At 44.3% G+C, this 17,531-nt stretch overlaps 1 protein-coding gene across 3 annotated transcripts in view; it reads right to left on the bottom strand.

Annotated features, from left to right (window-relative positions):
• Positions 1-11,755: 11,755 nt before the first annotated feature.
• LOC311227093 (putative ATP-dependent RNA helicase ddx6) overlaps positions 11,756-17,531 on the bottom strand; it is a 48,430-nt gene continuing 42,654 nt past the window's right edge. For 2 of the 3 annotated variants that reach the window (XM_084312627.1, XM_084312625.1), the window contains exons 10-13: positions 14,733-14,796; positions 14,524-14,625; positions 13,905-14,125; positions 11,756-13,241 (exon numbers count right to left, since the gene is read on the bottom strand). In XM_084312627.1, the coding sequence (XP_084168753.1) occupies positions 13,923-14,125; positions 14,524-14,625; positions 14,733-14,796 (369 nt within the window). In that variant the 3' untranslated portion in view covers positions 11,756-13,241; positions 13,905-13,922. The remainder of the gene's footprint in view (positions 13,242-13,904; positions 14,126-14,523; positions 14,626-14,732; positions 14,797-17,531) is intronic. The other variant, XM_084312626.1, reaches the window with a different exon arrangement.

The raw sequence follows: 17,531 nt of genomic DNA, 5'->3' as shown, positions 1-17,531 counted from the left end.
AACTTTTGTGAACGTGATAAATCAATCATCAAATCAAATTTATTTATAAGGCCCGACAACACACGTTAATGTCCCCATGGGCCGTACAGGTCTTCTTTAAACAAGTCAAGAAGAAAACATAACAATAAGTCAAGAACAGAACAAGAACACCATAAAGGTCCAAAAAATTTAAGATAAATGCAAATAAATGAAAGAATGCAAGCACTCCCAGACATACCCCACGCGAAGGTAAGGAAAAACTCACTAAAACCTAACAAAAGGGAAAAATGCTCCACAGGCAGTGTGGAGGAGAGAAACCTTAGAAGGGCCATTCAAGGGGGGATCTCCCTTCTTAGATGTTGGTGATAGTAGTGTTGCAGACGGACAGTTGGTAAGCATGCACTCATGTGTGTAGTGAAACACAGATGAGTGCATGCAATAGCAACTGAACATTTTGAAAGATAGAGCTAATAGCGATAGCAACTGAACATTTTGAAAGATTAAAGATGGAGCCGATAGCGGATCTATTTGAGGCACAGGGGCGGCACAAAGAGGGTCACGTCCTCCCCGTCTTAGTCACGGGACATTCAACACTCATTGCTCAGGGACAGCCGGAGACAGGGAGATGGGGGGCGGCGCAGAGAGGGTAGCAAACTCCCAGACATCATCGCGGGACATCCGGCACTCGGGTCACCACTACGAGACCTCCGGAGACAGGGGGGCACGCAGAGGGGGTCGCAACCTCCCGGCCTTCATCACGGGACGTGCGACACTCCGGTCAGCACTCCAGGACAGCAAATTACAGGGGGACAGGGAGACGGGACAGGCGTTAGACAGCTCATGTGATTGTAGTGGGCGGACATAGCAATAGATACAAGTGGTAAGCATATATGTGAATGGAGTAGATATATGAAGTAAGCATATTATGTGAATAGAATAGAAGTACTTAACCCAGCAATGAAACCGCGTTGACTGTTAATCTGTTAACAGTCTGTTAATACTGTTAATCAGTTGACAGGACCACGGACAGACGACAGTAAATAACTGATTCAAGGCCTCGGAGGTGCATGTAGAGCAGTCACTGCAATCTTGGCCAAGACCCCGAGGCATCCATCACCTTAGTCAGCGCTAGGAGACGGGCACTCAGAGAGATGGGGGGGGGGGGGGAGGGGGGAGGGAAAAGGGGGGGAAGAGTTAGAGAGTTCCCATGTTTGTGGTGCTGCAAAAGAGCAGACATGTAGTACCCTGTAGTGCCATGTAGTACCATGTAGTGCCATGTAGTACCCTGTAGTACCCTGTAGTGCCATGTAGTACCCTGTAGTACCCTGTAGTGCCCTGTAGTACCATGTAGTACCCTGTAGTGCCCTGTAGTACCATGTAGTGCCATGTAGTGCCATGTAGTACCCTGTAGTGCCATGTAGTACCCTGTAGTGCCATGTAGTACCCTGTACCCTAACTAAACTAGACCGATTAATCTAAAGGTCAGTCCCCGACCAGGTGAGATCAAGGTAGGTTGAAGGAGAGAGAGAAAAGATGAGTCTTAAGCAGGGATTTAAAAGCTTCGACAGAGCAGGCGCCCCTGATGACGGCAGGTAATTTGTTCCACAGGTAGGGAGCGCGGTAGACAAAGGCTCTGTGGCCGGCGGATTTCTTTTTAACCCTAGGGATCGATAGAAGCCCCGCATTTTGTAAGCGCAAAGCACGAGCGGGCGAGTATCGGGAGATGAGATCGGATAGATAGAGCGGTGCAAGCCCATTTAAAATTTTGTAGGTGAGGAGTAGCACTTTAAAGTCAGATCGGGCTTGGATAGGAAGCCAGTGTAGGGCGGACAAAACTGGTGTGATGTGATCAAATTTTCTAGTTCTAGTTAGTATCCGTGCAGCCGCATTTTGCACGAGTTGAAGATTTTTGATGCTTGAATTAGGTAGGCCTGAAAAAAGTGCATTACAGTAGTCCAGACGTGATGAGACAAAAGCATGAATCAGGGTTTCAAATGTTAAAATGGGGCGAATTTTTGCGATATTACGAAGATGGAAGAATGCAATTTGTGACATTTTTTATATGTGCATTAAATGAGGGAGGAATCAAAAATGACTCAGAGGTTTTTTATGGTGGAGCTCTGGGATACATGACAGGTATCAAAGTTGAGGGAGATGTCCTGAAACAGGCCTCTGTGGTTTGGGGGGCCAACAATTAACATCTCAGTTTTATCTGCATTAAGGAGTAGAACGTTTTGCGACATCCATTTTTTGACGGCAAGCAAGCAGGCCTTAAGGTTTTGTAGTTGGGAGGAAGCATTTGGCTTAATAGGTATATATAATTGGGTGTCATCAGCGTAAAAATGAAAGTTTATGCCAAATTTGCGTATGATATCGCCGAGGGGTAGCATGTAAATCGAAAATAGCAAAGGGCCCAGGACAGAGCCTTGTGGGACACCACATTGCACTGGGAGGGTCTCAGATGTTAAATCATTATAGACCACGCAGTGTGTTCTATCAGTTAAATAGGATTTAAACCAAGCTAGTGCGAGACCCCGAATGCCAACATGATTCTCAAGCCGACCTAGAAGAATCGAGTGATCGATAGTGTCAAAGGCTGCACTGAGATCAAGCAATAAGAGCACAGAAGTGAGGTTTGAGTCAAGAGAGAGCAGTAAGTAATTTGTGACTTTGGTAACCGCCGTTTCTGTGGAGTGTAAGGCTCTAAAGCCAGATTGAAATGATTCATTAAGATTATTGTTTGATAAATGGTCAGTAAGTTGCGTTGCAACGATCCGTTCTAACACTTTGGATAGGAACGGAAGATTGGAGATAGGTCTGTAATTTTTCAAGATTAGAGGGTCGAGGTTCGGTTTTTTAAGTAGTGGTTTAATGACGGCTGATTTAAAGGCCAGGGGCACCATGCCAGTAGACAAGGTGTTGAAGATATTGAGTAGGGCAGGGCCTAGAGTTGGGAAGAGTTTTTTGATGAGAGTTGCTGGAAGAGGGTCAAACAGACAGGTTGAGGGTTTAGCCGCGCCAACCAGTTTAGAGAGGGCACTAAGTGAGACGTTTTCAAGGAAGCATAGCGTATGGCTGGAATCAAAGTCAGGGGGAATGCCCGTCAGAGGTTGGGAGGGACTCTGATTGTTGAGTAAAGCAACAATTTCATCTCTAATGAGGTCAATTTTCTTGGTAAAAAATGTCATGAATTCGTTAGCCGAGAACGCATGGTTTAGGGCACTTGGTTGTTTCTGCGTAAGTTTTGCAACTGTGTCAAACAGAAACTTTGAGTTGTTTTTGTTTTCATTTATGAGCCTGGAAAAATATGAGGTTTTGGCAAGTGAGAGTGCCTTTTTGTAGTTACGTAAACTATCATTCCAGGCGAGGCGGAATACTTCGAGTTTGGTCGAACGCCATTTATGTTCAAGTTTGCGACAAGCCTTTTTAAAGGAGCGCGTTTCCTCCGTAAACCAGGGAGTTAGTTTTTGCGGAGCACGTTTAATTTTAGGCTTAAGGGGAGCGACAATGTCGAGCGTGCTACGAAGGGCGGCATTAAGTTTGTCTGTAAAGAGATCAAGGGGGCCAGAGTAAGAGAGGAAGGGAGAGAGGGTGTCTGGTAGGCAGTTAACTAGAGTTGGGACAGTTGAGGCGTTAATACGACGGCTTATGTAGGATTCTACACTGTCTGGGCGAGAAACCGTCAGATCAATTTGAAATTTGATGTAGTGGTCTGAGAGAGCAGACCACCATAGGGGGAGACGGTCAAATTTGACACAGTGAGACCGCGGGCTAGGACTAGGTCAAGGGTGTTCCCACCACTGTGAGTGGGTTGGTCAACGATTTGAATGAGACCGACAGAGTCAATGATGTCGGTAAAAGCCTTATTTAGGGGATCTAGAGTTTTGTTGGAATGAATGTTAAAATCACCAACAATTAAAATGTTATCTGAGCGCATAAGCTCAGAGATGAAAGTTGAAAATTCATCTAGGAAGAGGGTGTAAGGGCCTGGGGGGCGGTATAGGACAGCCATTACAAAGGATGCAGTGGAGGTAGGAATCAGACCGCCACACTTTCTGTTGGGTGGAGAGGGACGCAACAGGAGCACCTCAAACGAGGAAAACGTACAGTTTGTGTCGGATGTAAAGTTGTGCTTAGAGTCGTAAATTAGAGCAACTCCGCCTCCTTTCTTGGAGGTGCGTGCGATGTGGGAGCTACTAAAATTAGGGGGTGATGCCTCGTTTAAGGGCAGAAAGTCATTAGGTTTAAGCCATGTCTCAGTGAGGCCCAATAGGTCGAGACTATGGTCTGTTATCAGTTCATTTACCAAAAGAGCTTTGGTTGGCAGAGAGCGGATGTTGATAAGGCCAACCTTCACACACTCTGTATACATAGCAGCGCGGTTTTCAGCCATGCGGGTAGGTTTAATCGCAATTAAGTTGGCATGGTTTATCGCACAAGGACGAGCTGGGTAAAGCGGAGCGTAACGGGATATTCTAGTTTTGATTGGGTATACCGGTTTAAGGGTAGAGATAGGAGAGAAGTGGGGAGCCTGGTGGAGGAGGGACCGAGCAAGAAAGGTATAAGGATTGGCAGGCTCCATCGGTTTAGCATGACTAGCAGGCTCGCTAAGAGCCTGCACCCTGGCATGCTTGTGGGGTGGCTGTCAGCCCGAAGCTATAATCTTGTCTATATTGCGAGATAAGAGAGAGGCGCCTTGCATGTTAGGATGCACGCCGTCCTTTCTCAGCAAGCCAGGGCGCCCCCAGAAAGAGGACCAGTTATCCACAAACCCTAAGCCCTGTTCTTTACAGTATTTTTCCAGCCATCGGTGTAGAGAAGCTATCCTACTCATGAACTCATCATCATGCCGGTTTACAGGCAGGGGGCCAGAGAAGATTACTCGATGCCGACTCATCTTTCTGGCGAGGTCAGAAAGCCTAACTATGTTGATCTTTGTGACCTCAGAGACTTTCATCCTACAGTCATTATTTCCGACGTGTATAACAATATGGTCGAATTTATCTTCAGTGGGTGTGATATGTGGGTTACCTTTTGCCTTGACTATGCTATTCGCCAGAAATCTCAGGTTGGCTTCAATGTCGGTAGCTCTGGCTCCCCCAAAACATTTGATCTCGGCTGGCTTGCCTAGCTTAATATGCCGGGTGATGGAGTCGCCAATCACAAGGACGGGAAGACGGGGTTTCAGTGGAGGCCGCTGCGTACTGGGACCGGAACAGGTGCTGTTGAGGCCGAGGCCGAGCGGTTACACTGCCGCTCCGTATATGGGTGCAAAGACCTTGTCCTGAGCACTGTCTGGGACTCTCCAGACAAGAAGACCTCACTAGAGGCTCCTTAGAAAAGCCTATAGTGTCCGAGACGTCTAAAGCTGACTGTTTTCCTGACTCAAGTTCAAGGACACGACTCTCTAACCGAGTTAACCTTTCTAGGAGAGAGGGACAGACAGAACACACCTTTCTAGGAGAGAGGGACAGACAGAACACAGAGCCATGCTTACACCAGGTAGAGCAGGAACAAATAAAAATACGAAGTACTATGGATCAACTGCTAAAGGCTATGTCTGTGTATGAAGCCGATTTAAGGTTTAGCTAAAGAGCTAAAACCAGTAGGTCGAGTTAGTTGACAAGCTAACAAGGCAAGACCAGAAAATGCAGGTACAAAAGAGTGGCCTGCTGGAGGAGGGCAGGTGAGGGGCAGTAGATACTCTAATGCAGTGGTTCCCAAAGTCGGGGGCGCGACCCAAAGGTGGGCCGCGAGCAGCCACGGGAGGGCCGCGAGATGATTTCCCAAAAAAAAAAAAAAAAATGTTTGTTTGTTGGGCCACTGAACTTCAGAAGCAGGCCAGGACGCGTGTTGCTTATTAACAGCGGAGGAGTGCAAGAATGTGACAATGTGACCGCGGCAGCGCGAGAGAGCGGCAGTGCGGAAATAGGCTGTCTATTGCCATTCTCTAAGACAAACGCTAACCTTAACCAGCTCCTTAACAGCGCCTAAACTTAACCCTTCTAACCTTAACCAACTCCGAAACGCGGAAGCACTCGGCAGCACTCCTCCGCTGTTAATAAGCAATAAGCGGCCAGGAGAGTGTTTCTAGTTGTATTCTAAAATTCTATTCTAATGTATTCTAAAATGTGACTATATGGTTTTATATTAACTTAATAAATAAACAAAAACGAAAAATCTACTTATTTCAACGAACATTTCAAACTAAATAACAGATTATGCACATAAAACGCTGAAAACAACCGAAGCAACAATAGTATTTTAATGAGGCTATTATTATTATTTTGCAACAAGTTAGCCCTCTCATAAATAGCACATATAAATGAATAACTAACTTGAACTAACTTAATAGGATTGAAGTGATATTTGGCTTAAAAAATCGGTCGCCTGGCAAAAAAAAAAAAAAAAGCCTGACGATGTGCATTGGGTCGCGGCTCTGACGCCTTATTTTCTGGGTCCCGGCCTGAAAAGTTTGGGAACCCCTGCTCTAATGCACTCGGTTGCCTCCTCGGACAACTCCAGCAGGAAAACTCCAACTCCAGCAGGAAAACTCCAAGTCTTTGTCTGTCTTTGTCGGTCGCCGGCGCTCTGCTGGCGCTTGGATAGACTACACTTAAATCCCTAAAGAATATTGTCCCACACCTGTAGGGGGCTGGTCTCTGAGTGATTGGACTAATTACCACAGGCTGCTCAAGTCAAACGCTATAGGGTGAACAGAGCCTGATTGATTCAGAGAACAAACAATTACCAAAATATACAATGGATTGGGTACTAACTTACAGTACTCAGCAAGATCACAGTGTAGTCAGCTCAGGCTTAGAGCAATGTGAGCTACAGGCAGCTGTATTTAACACAGGCCTTGACTCTGAGTGATTGGACTAATTACCACAGGCTGCTCAAGTCAAACCCTATAGGGTGAACAGAGCCTGATTGATTCAGAGAACAAACAATTACCAAAATATACAATGGATTGGGTACTAACTTACATTACTCAGCAAGATCAGTGTAGTCAGCTCATCAGAGCGTATTCTCAGTCTTGAATGTATACAGTACGCTACATTTATCTAGATGGGCTTTAAATCATATCTCTGATCTTAACAGACTTGGATGATTCTTTGAAGGTTTCAAACTACAGAGTGTAGCCTATGAAAAATCTAAATATTCTGGTCCAATAGTAAACTACACACATACACACAAAATAAGGACAGCAGTTTTAATTTTAGGTCAATTTATTGAATTTCAGGACCCCTGTATTTATTTCAATGTCATTAATCTTTTTTGAACAGTTTAGGGCAGAGTGGTCAAAGTAGGTTGAGGAAGCATCTCTGTATTCATTGCATCAATAGACTTGAGGGAATAAAAACGTATCTGTGAAATAACATTTCTGAGTTCTAATGAGCAGCCAATCAACAATTTTTTAAACCCATTGACCTTTATGACGAGGAGATCTACTCCACACATTCACTGACTACCTGGTTCAAGTGAAGGAATTGAGGCTTTTTGACTTTGTCATTCAAGTCAATGGTTTTGGGTCTGAAAACAGACATTTGAGGGGGGAACATTACCAACCTTGGTACAATAATTACAGAGAGCACAGGACAACTGAATAGACTCCATCTCAAACTCTGCCCCATGTTCTTGATCCTCCAATCACAACTGAACTGTGGCTTAAGCAAAGAGAAAGAAATGTGGCTGGAGTTTGAGATAGGTCGATCCATAAAACTTGACAATCTCTGATCTTCAGAACTAGGACTGAATAAGAACCCTTTGACAAAAGAAAATCCCTAGTTATTTTTTTTAAAGGTATACCGGGGTCATTATTAATGTAAATTTTGACAGCCAATCTACAGGGTTTATCATTTCTGTCATGTTGGAGGGGAATACTGGTGGTAACGGGGGGACTGTATTAATTGCAGTTGCCCTCATGTTTGATGTCCATCTATCCCACAATGCGAAGTATCTAGCATCTTCTTCGGTTGTTGGCAAGCATTGGCGCCAACATTTGCTAACAAACATTAGAGTCGCTATGTCAACTACCAAATGTGACGGCTAACGCTTGTTAGTGTTAATCAAAGACGGTGCTGGTGCCAACATGTTAGCGGACATTGGCTCAAATCTTTGGTAGGTAACGTTAACGCTATCCAACAGCAAAATGGGATGTGTTAAAATGCTTTGCATTGTGGGGTAGATTAGGAGGATTGAGTGACATCATTAATGGGGTCAGCCATATTTAATACAGTCCACCACTGCACACCATTATAATCTCACCTAGCATCACAAGTGAGTTTGCATTAAAGTTACAAATTGTTAGATCAATGTAAAGTTGACATTGCAACAGCAAAACTACTGGACAATTCATCCATTAATACTATTGCAATGGGGGATTGTATGAAGTATGGCTGGCTGGCTGCCCCCCCCCCATGTTTTTACAATGTCATTAGTCCTCCTTATTTAAAAAAAAGTCCTTTGCTGTTGGCAAGCATTAGCTTTAACATTTGCTACCAAACTAGAGCCGTTATGTCAACTACCAACGCTAGTTAGCGATAATCAAAGATGGTCTTTTATTAGTCGACATTAGGTCTAATTTTTGGTAAAGCTAAACAGCAAGAGAGGATGCTTTAAGACTCTTTGCGTTGCGAGGTACATTAGGGTCAGCCATACTTAATACAGTCCCCCCATTAAGGATATAGATAGAATCGGAGGGCCGTGAGGATCTGGGAGGGCGGGCGAGGTGGTGTACCGTAGAAGTAGAAGAACCCATTTTCCCACACCTTTGACTCCACCTGTGATCACTTTTCTTGTTTTTTTTAAATCAATCATATAACAAAGTTGTATTGTTGTTCAATACATTTTGTCACCTTTAACGAAATTACTACATGACCTTAAAAAATATATATATATATATATATAACTTGTCTGAGCCTTGTCATGTTATTCTGGCATCGCGATTTAAAAGCTGTAAATGCTAAATAGTGAAACTGCAAGTAAAGCTTTCCGATTCACCTCCACGTGTAACTTTCAAAAGGTCTAAAATAATTACCCAGATGTCGCTCTGTATGTTTCTTCAAAATAAAGCACAGAGATGCCTGCGACATCATTCTACGTGACCTGCTCAGTTAGCCATCTGGCCTTTCAGGGATTTAAAACGAATGAATTTTGATTTTCAAAAAACATGCATTAGGTTCTCTAAAGTGACAACATATGGACAGAGGACGACACAGAGATACATGTATAGCTGGAATAAAAGAAAAGTGATTACGGCTTTGGGTCATAATAAGAAAATGGTAACGTTTGCGTCGGGAGTGACATGGGAGACTCCTATGGCATTGGTATCACCCCCCCACACTACCATCTGGTCAAGAGTGACTACTCCGATTCCATCTACACATTGACTGGTTACAGATCTATACCAGTAAACACTCACCCAAACTTTACGCAGCAATCCCATTAACTGCATTACACCCCAATCCCAACCCGCCCCCCCCCCCCCCCCCAATCATGTTTTCTCTTTTCCTTCTTCTGAACAGTTACTTTTCCCCAAACATCTTACCAACAACCCCCCCCCCCCCCCCCCCTCACTCACACAAGCACTCCTGACTCAAACAATCAGGAGTGCACACAGTTGGACACAGGATGGAGACGAGACATACATCTGGACAAAAGTGGATGACAGCTATACTGTAGCACAGCGTTCAACATTCTAAAGTTCCATTACTATTCATCTCCTTGGTGACCACTGGTCAAAGAAGGGCTCTGCTCCCCAGCTTTCCTCCCGCTAGTGTCATGTCCACACGGCACAACTTCCATTATGGTCCTGTTCTACGGGTCAAAAGGAGACCAAGTAATGAGACAAATAGAATGATATTTAAAGGTCACATATTATGAAATAAACTTAACTTTTTCAGTGCTTGTGCACATACATTTTGGTCTCCGATGGGCCTAACAAACAAACTATAAGATAACCAACCATGTCAGATTTTGCACACCGCCCGTGTTTAGAAACTGTGCCTTTAAAACGAGCTGTTTAGACTTCCATAGCATCGAGATACGCCCATTGCATATGGGTGGTCCTTGACTTGCGAGTCTTCAAGATGGTGGCTTGCTCGTAAACTCCTTTTCCACCTAAATGATTCACTCAAATAGTTTGACAAAATCTAGCCTAGAAATAGGATATGCAATTGCTGGATCTCAATTCATATTGGATCTGCAACGCCTAGTTTTGACAGTTTGATCAGAGTTTCGTGTGTGCATAATCCGAGTGGTATTTTCAGAAAATAAATTCAAATAGATGTTTACTTGTTGAAAAAAAGAGTATAATATGAGACCTTTAAATTTAACAGACAGAAACCTGTGCATGTAAGCACAAACAAGAACCCTCCCAGTCTACATGCAGCACTATAGGATTAACTTTTCCCCAAAAATTACCTGACCTCATAAACATAACCAGACTATAGTTACCCCAAATTAACCCAATGAACCCTATTGAGAACTCAATTGATTTTCTTGCAAATAATTATGGCCAGTTAATCATACAGTCGCAACTAATTTTTGGTTGGCTTGGGTAGAGCTGCATGTAAACTGTCACTCACTCAACATCTCCTGCATGTACTCAACATTCTCACATCACTACATATCTCACACTTACTCAGCCACATCTCATGCATGCACGCACACACACTCTCTCTCTCATACCCATCACTCAAAAAATGCCATAACATGACATTCCACTTTTTTGGTTTTGCTTCAATGTAAATCCTGAAAGTCTGTATATATATAAAATAAAAAAAACGAAAAATATAAAAAAAAAAAAAAACCATCTCCACCACCATGAAGCAAATTATTTTCTCTTTTTTTGTAATCGTAAACGACTTGTGTAAACTAGGAATCATTTACAATTATTTTTTTCTCTTCTCAAAAAATGATTCTGAACACCTCGTATTAAAGATTGCCCTAGTGGATTTTAGAGTGAGCTCCCCCAAAACAATCTCAGCACTTTAGATCGTCCTCAACTATCACACAGTTAACAGTCGGAAAGATCACAGTGCTTCCACGCTTCCAAGAAACTCTCCTTGGTACGAGCTAGCTAGCTTAGCTCTCTCTCCAGCACTTACGAGGCAAAACAGATTCTTAAACAATAGATACTTTTTCTTCCTCAAATCCAAATCTATTGCCTTTGCTCCGCTGTGCTCCTGAAAGTCTTTTTAAGTACCAGAGAGAAGAAAATATTCAAGGTGCCCCTTGAGAGCACCTGATAAAAGACTTGGCTTATGCAACCCCAGCCCCCACCCCCACCCCCCCACCTTAGCCTATCGCTAAAGCCTCTGCCGTGTCCCCCCCCCTACCTGCTGTAAGCGTTGTCAAAAATAAATTTTAAAAAGCAAAAATATCTTTTTTTTCCGTTTTGTTTTTTTTCATCATTAGCAAAGCTCTTTTTAAAAAGGGGGACAAAAAGAAAAAAGGTCACAGCTGCCAGTGTTTAGATGCTACAATTCCGCTTTCAAAATAGAACCTGGCCCTCGCAAAAAAAGAAAAGAAGTTCCTCAGATTCTTGCAGTTGCAAACATAGCTGTGCTGGGGGGGGGGGGGGTAAAGTATAATGAAAAGGTACCCTCCTGCTAATTAAGTTATATCCTAAAACATTGCAAGTGATGTTCGCAATGCAGTTCTCATCTTTTGTGTGCCATATGGAAACCCCTCCAAGACTTCTTGTGGATAGGGCGAGGAACACAAGAGATTGCAGGAATTGAAAATAAAAATAACATTACGAGTCAAAATGTTTTAGAACTTGGCATTCACCACTGGGCTTCAAAGTAGACATTGGCATCTAAATACATTCACAAACTTGAAATATTTGTGATGAAAAAAAAAAAAAAAAAGTGCAACTTAAAGAGGCCTTTCCCCATATAATTACCGGTTGAACAAAACAAAATCATATTTTCACAATATCACTTTGACAGGCCCAAAGTTGGGCAAAAAAACTAAAACGAACATGGAAGAAGAAATCAAACCATTATGTTTTGCACCAAGACAGGCCACCCAACAGCCTCACCATCAGTCAACAACATCCTATATGAACCCTTTACAAATTGGACCCATGATGACCAGGTAAATCTAAACTAATCAGTTCTGTGAATCAAGATTTTCCTCCGACTAAATCATTCACACACACCGCACTTGGCGATAGGCTAGAAAGCAGCTTTGACTTGGGGGGTGATCTAAACTCTTCCGGAACAGTCTGAGATGTGTTAAAAGTCCAAGCTACAGTACCATCCACAGTATCTATAGATCAGGGGCCTGTCTGTCTCTAGGTGGGCTTATTTACTCCACACATGACTATTCATCATTTAGTGACAGTAGGAAAACAGTCACTTGTATTTAAATAAAGCTGCCCTTTTCGTTTTGTTATTGCGCCGTTCACATTAAATAACCATTCACTTTCAGGATGGTAGTTTTGACGGTTGAAGCTTGCGTTTCTGCACACACACTCGCCAGTAACGAGAGTGCACAACAACACTTTCTTTTACTTGCATAATGGATGTCGGAATAAACCCAGGTTACTATGTTACTATACGATTTCTCTTATTTGTGCTAGTGCTCCCGTCTGCCGTGTGAGGAAGTGACAGGACGGGATTAATGAATGGATTAGATTGCATGTGGGAGTGATTAAGGCACTTAAGTGACAACAGCGGTGAGAGTGTTAATGGGGGGAGGATGACGGCTGGTGGACGTGCACCGCTGTAATGTTAAAAAGAGACCACCCTCCCCCCTTTCATTTTTTTATACACTTGCTGGCAATGATGATGGTCTAAAAAAAGAACACATCCAGACGGGTTCAGAACAGCTTCGATAGACACCTGCGTTGCCGTCTCTCTCAGAGAAGCCAGCGTTCCCTGCTCTCATCTTTTCTCTCTTCACAGATGGGCATGTGGGGAATAACGCTCTAGCACGATAACCATCTGGAAAAAATTAAAATTTTAAAATGCCAAAAATAGGAACTAGCCTATATGTACACAAGCCTAAATCTTGATCACAGGATTGATCGGCTAATTTGGTTTTGGTGCAAAACGACACGGTTTGACTTTTTCCTCCTCAATGGACAAAAAGAATCTATAGGCAGATCTTATTTATAAAAAAAAAAATCCTTTGCATCCATTTGACAGGCTCTAAAATGAAGAGTTGAGGTTGAGAAATGTGAAGCTGAAGAGTTGCCTGCAGCCTGTGTTTCAAGAGCAGATGTTTGTGCAGAAGCCTGGCGTGTCCTGGATGGAAGAGGAGAGTGGGGTTAGGAAGACGGCTCATAGACCCATCATCACGCATTACAACTCCAGACATCTCAACCTGAGCTACTCATCACGCATTACAACTCCAGACATCTCAACCTGAGCTACTCATCACGCATTACAACTCCAGACATCTCAACCTGAGCTACTCATCACGCATTACAACTCCAGACATCTCAACCTGACCTACTCATCACGCATTACAACTCCAGACATCTCAACCTGACCTACTCATCATGCACTTATTGTACATAGTATTGTCTATTGTATTTATTTAGTTTGTACGCTCAACATCATTGAAAATGAGGGCTTGCCCTCAATGAATTAGAGTTGGAATAAAGATTGAATGAATGACTGATGACTACAAGTACACAGAGAAATGTGTCGGAGGTTAATTGCAAACCAACCCATTGAAACGCTTGCCCATTGACCATATTCACATGGCGGCCATTTTGCTCTTATGTAATTATCAGGTTGGGAATCTTTCCACACTGTTCCCACTTAGTAGGGCCGACTTGATTCGTCGCCCAGCCCCATCACCTAGGAGCATGACATAAAGAGCAAAATAGCCACATTGTGAATATGGTCAACTAAGCAAAGAGCAAGAGATATACAGCATCTCTGACACAGAGAGAGGCTCACCAACACTTTCTCACTCTTTTAGGGGCGTCCCGTCTTCTCCTCCACCTCCTCCACTTCACAGTCGCCGCTGCCGGAGTGAAACTCGGCCACATAGAGGCTCTTGTCGATGCTGCCTGGGATGGGCTTGATGTCCGTCACCAGCTGGTCTTCGATGGACTTCAAGTTGAAGCGATCCTCGGAGGTGATCAGGTTGATGGCCAAGCCCAGGTGACCAAACCTCCCTAAATGCGAGAAAGAGAGGGATAGAGTGTGAGAGAGGATAGAGAGCAAGCGAGTGAGGGATAGAGTGAGGGATAGAGCAAGCGAGTGAGGGATAGTGAGGGATAAAGAGAGCAAGAGAGGAGTGATAGAGCAAGCGAGTGAGTGATCGTAAGTCAGAGAGAGAGGGATAGTAAGTGAGAGAGATGGATAGAGCGAGTGAGAGTGAGTAAAAGAACGTTAGGTTATTCAGACACATGCCTACTTTTTGAACACAGCATTCAGAGCAGCACCAGTTATAGATAGACTGATTTAATTACTGTGTTACTACTGGCAATCTCGGTCACAATCAAAACAGATTTAAACATGAATGCGGAAACTAGCCCTTTCAGATCACTGAGGGGAAATCAACAGGTTGTACCTGATCTGCCGATGCGATGAAGGTAAGTCTCCGCATTCTTGGGGAAGTCAAAGTTGATGACAACGTTGACGGCCTGGATGTCGATACCTCTGGTGAACAGATCTGGTGGAGCAATGGTTCAGAAACAGAATGAGGCTCTGCTCCACTTCCCTGACCACATTTCCAACTTTGGTCGTTCTGAGACGGACGGGTGCGAAATGGAAACTCACCGGTGCAAACCAGATTTCTGCACAGTCCATTTCTGAAGTCGTGGAACACACGGTTTCTGTATTCCTGCACAAAACAAAAACACCACCTCAGACTGGGCTGAAAGGTCAATCCCAGTGACAACATTATGCTACACAAGGAGCACATGGGTGCCAAGTGTGGAAACGTTTCACTTTCGGCTGACAAGAGTTAAATGGGATCACCATCGCCTCGTTCATTTAAACAGGTCATTACCTCGGATGTCAGAATAGTCTGCAATTTGTTGCATCGTTAACAAACTAACATTTGATATATAGGTTGACGTACATTTCCTCAGATAGCTGGTATATTTAGAATTTTAATACATGCTTCAAAAGCACAGAGCAGAGCATAGAACGCTGGTATTTTTTTTTAAATTATTGATCTTTTTCCCCCTCCTTTTTCCTCCGATTTTCTCCCATCCCAATGTTAGTCGTTATGCCAATTCCCAATCCCCTTCCTGGTCGCTGGGCACTTACCCCCCACAGTCGGTCTGGGAGAGTGGAGGCTATCTTCCGAGTGGGTGCTTCCTCCGACACACGTCTAGCCAATCAACCGCTTCTTTTCACCTGGCAGCGCAGACTCTCACTGAGAGGGTGTAACATGTGGAAGGATCACACTACCCCCCCGATCCTATCCGCGCTGAGCAGGCGCCCCGACCGAACTGTAGGAGTCGCTGTTTACAACGACCCGGACCCACCCCGCCAGCTTTCCCACCCTCTAATACAGCCAATTGTATTAGTGTGAACAGCCAGCCAAGCTGGTGACAACGCCGGAGCTGTGAGCTGGATTCGAACAGGCGAATCCAGCGTTTCCGGTGTTGGTGACGAACGCAATCTCCTCTACGCCACCTGACTGCCCAGAACGCTGGTATTCTGATGTGATGACCCTTCCTTCTTTTATGGTTTCCTTGATGCTACAATGAATCCAGTGATGCCAGTAACTAGTTACTCTAATCTGATAAACTTTTTTCAGTAAATAGTAATCTAACTTTTTTCAAGCCAGTAATCTGATTAGTTACTTTTCCAAGTGGCGTTACTATTTAGTTACTATCTCATAATGCTGATGATAAGAGAGCCAGGGGTACAGTCAGCTAGACCAGAGATGGGACGTGCGCTCGCGCACACAGCCACATAAGAATAACAAACTATAATACCATGTTTTATATTACACAACTGTTTAAAAAAAATGTTATCCTCTTTTCTCAGCCTGATTTTTCAATTTTTCTACCCATCCCAATTTTAGTCGTTATGCCAATTCCCCCCCTCCCCTACCTGGTTGTTGTGCGCATGTTGCTCCTACTGGTCGGTACAAGGGAACCCTGAAGTCTACCACACGCTTCCTCCGACACATGTGGAGACAGCCAGTGGCTTTCTTTTCACTTGGCAGCGAGGACTCTCATCGGTGAAGCGTAACGCGTGAGAGCTCACGCTGCCTTCACCATTTCCTGCCTTTCGCTGAGCAGGCGCCCAGACCCGACCTGTAGGCGTTGCTGCCACAACGCCAGATTACCACCCTCGACTTCCCTCCCGCTAACTCAGCCACACGAGTTAGTATGACGATCGGCCCAAGCCGCAGGCAATGCTGACTTCGGGAGTCGAGACCGCAGTCTCTTGCATTGGTGACAAGCGCAATCTCCGCTACGCCATCCGACCGCCCTTTACAATTTAATTTTTAATTAAAATTATATTATATACATTTTCTATTTTATTTAGTTTGGGAACCACTGAGCAGTGGACAGCTGTGACCTTATATGGCCTGATGGCTGATGACGTCTCATGATGACCTGTCTGAGCAGCCAATCATGATTTATGACATTATGCACTTTCAATAAAGCATTATTAAAAAAGAAAATAAACACTCTTATGTTGTGGCAGCAGCAGGGACGACGACTTGGTAACCTAGTTACTCCTTTGATAATCAAGTAATCAGTAAAGTAACTCAATTACTTTTTAAAGGAGTAATCAGTAATCAGATAATTTTTTACAAGTAATCTGTGGCATCACTGAATGAATCCATCTTCCACCACTACAGCATCAATTACTCTCATGAACCCTTTCACTACCACACGACAGAAGGTTAACCTTTCACTACCACACTACAGACGGTTAACAGTCTGTAGTGTGGTAGTGAAAGGGTTAACCTTCCGTCATGTGGCAGTGAAAGGGTTAACCTTCTGTATTGTCGCAGTGAAAGGGTTAACCGTTTGGTAGTGAAAGGGTTAAGAAAAGAAAAAGGAAGGGCGGTCAGGTGGCGTAGCGGAGATTGCGTTAGTCACCAACGCTGGAGACGCTGGGTTCGCGTGTTCGAATCCAGCTCCCGGCGTTGTCACCAGCGTGGCTGGCCGTTCACACTAATACAATTGGCAGTATTAGGGGGTGGGGAAAGCTGGCGGGTGGGTCCTGGGCGTTGTGGACAGCGACCCCTACAGTACGGTCGGGGCGCCTGCTCAACGAGGGTAGGATCTGGAGAGAGGTAGTGCGGCCTCCAACACGTTACACTCTCCCAGTGAGAATCTGCGCGGCCAGGCTGGCTACCGGCTGGCTGCACATGCGTCGGAGGAAAAGCATGAGACAGTCTCCGGCCTCTCGGACCAACAGTAGGGGAAAGTGCGCAACAACCAGGAAGGGGGTTGGGAATTGGCATAGCGACTAACAGTGGATGGGAGAAAAATCGGAAAAAAGGAGGGGGAAAAAAGATGAAAGAAAAAAGGTCACAGTACTAGTAGACTGAAAACAGACATGTGCTGAAACAGAAACAGTTGAACACACAGCACCCAGTGT

Source organism: Notolepis coatsorum (genome assembly GCF_963971535.1).
Source record: "Notolepis coatsorum genome assembly, chromosome: 4".
In the NCBI taxonomy this organism is placed as follows: domain Eukaryota; kingdom Metazoa; phylum Chordata; class Actinopteri; order Aulopiformes; family Paralepididae; genus Notolepis; species Notolepis coatsorum.
This window is presented reverse-complemented; position numbering and strand designations above follow the sequence as displayed.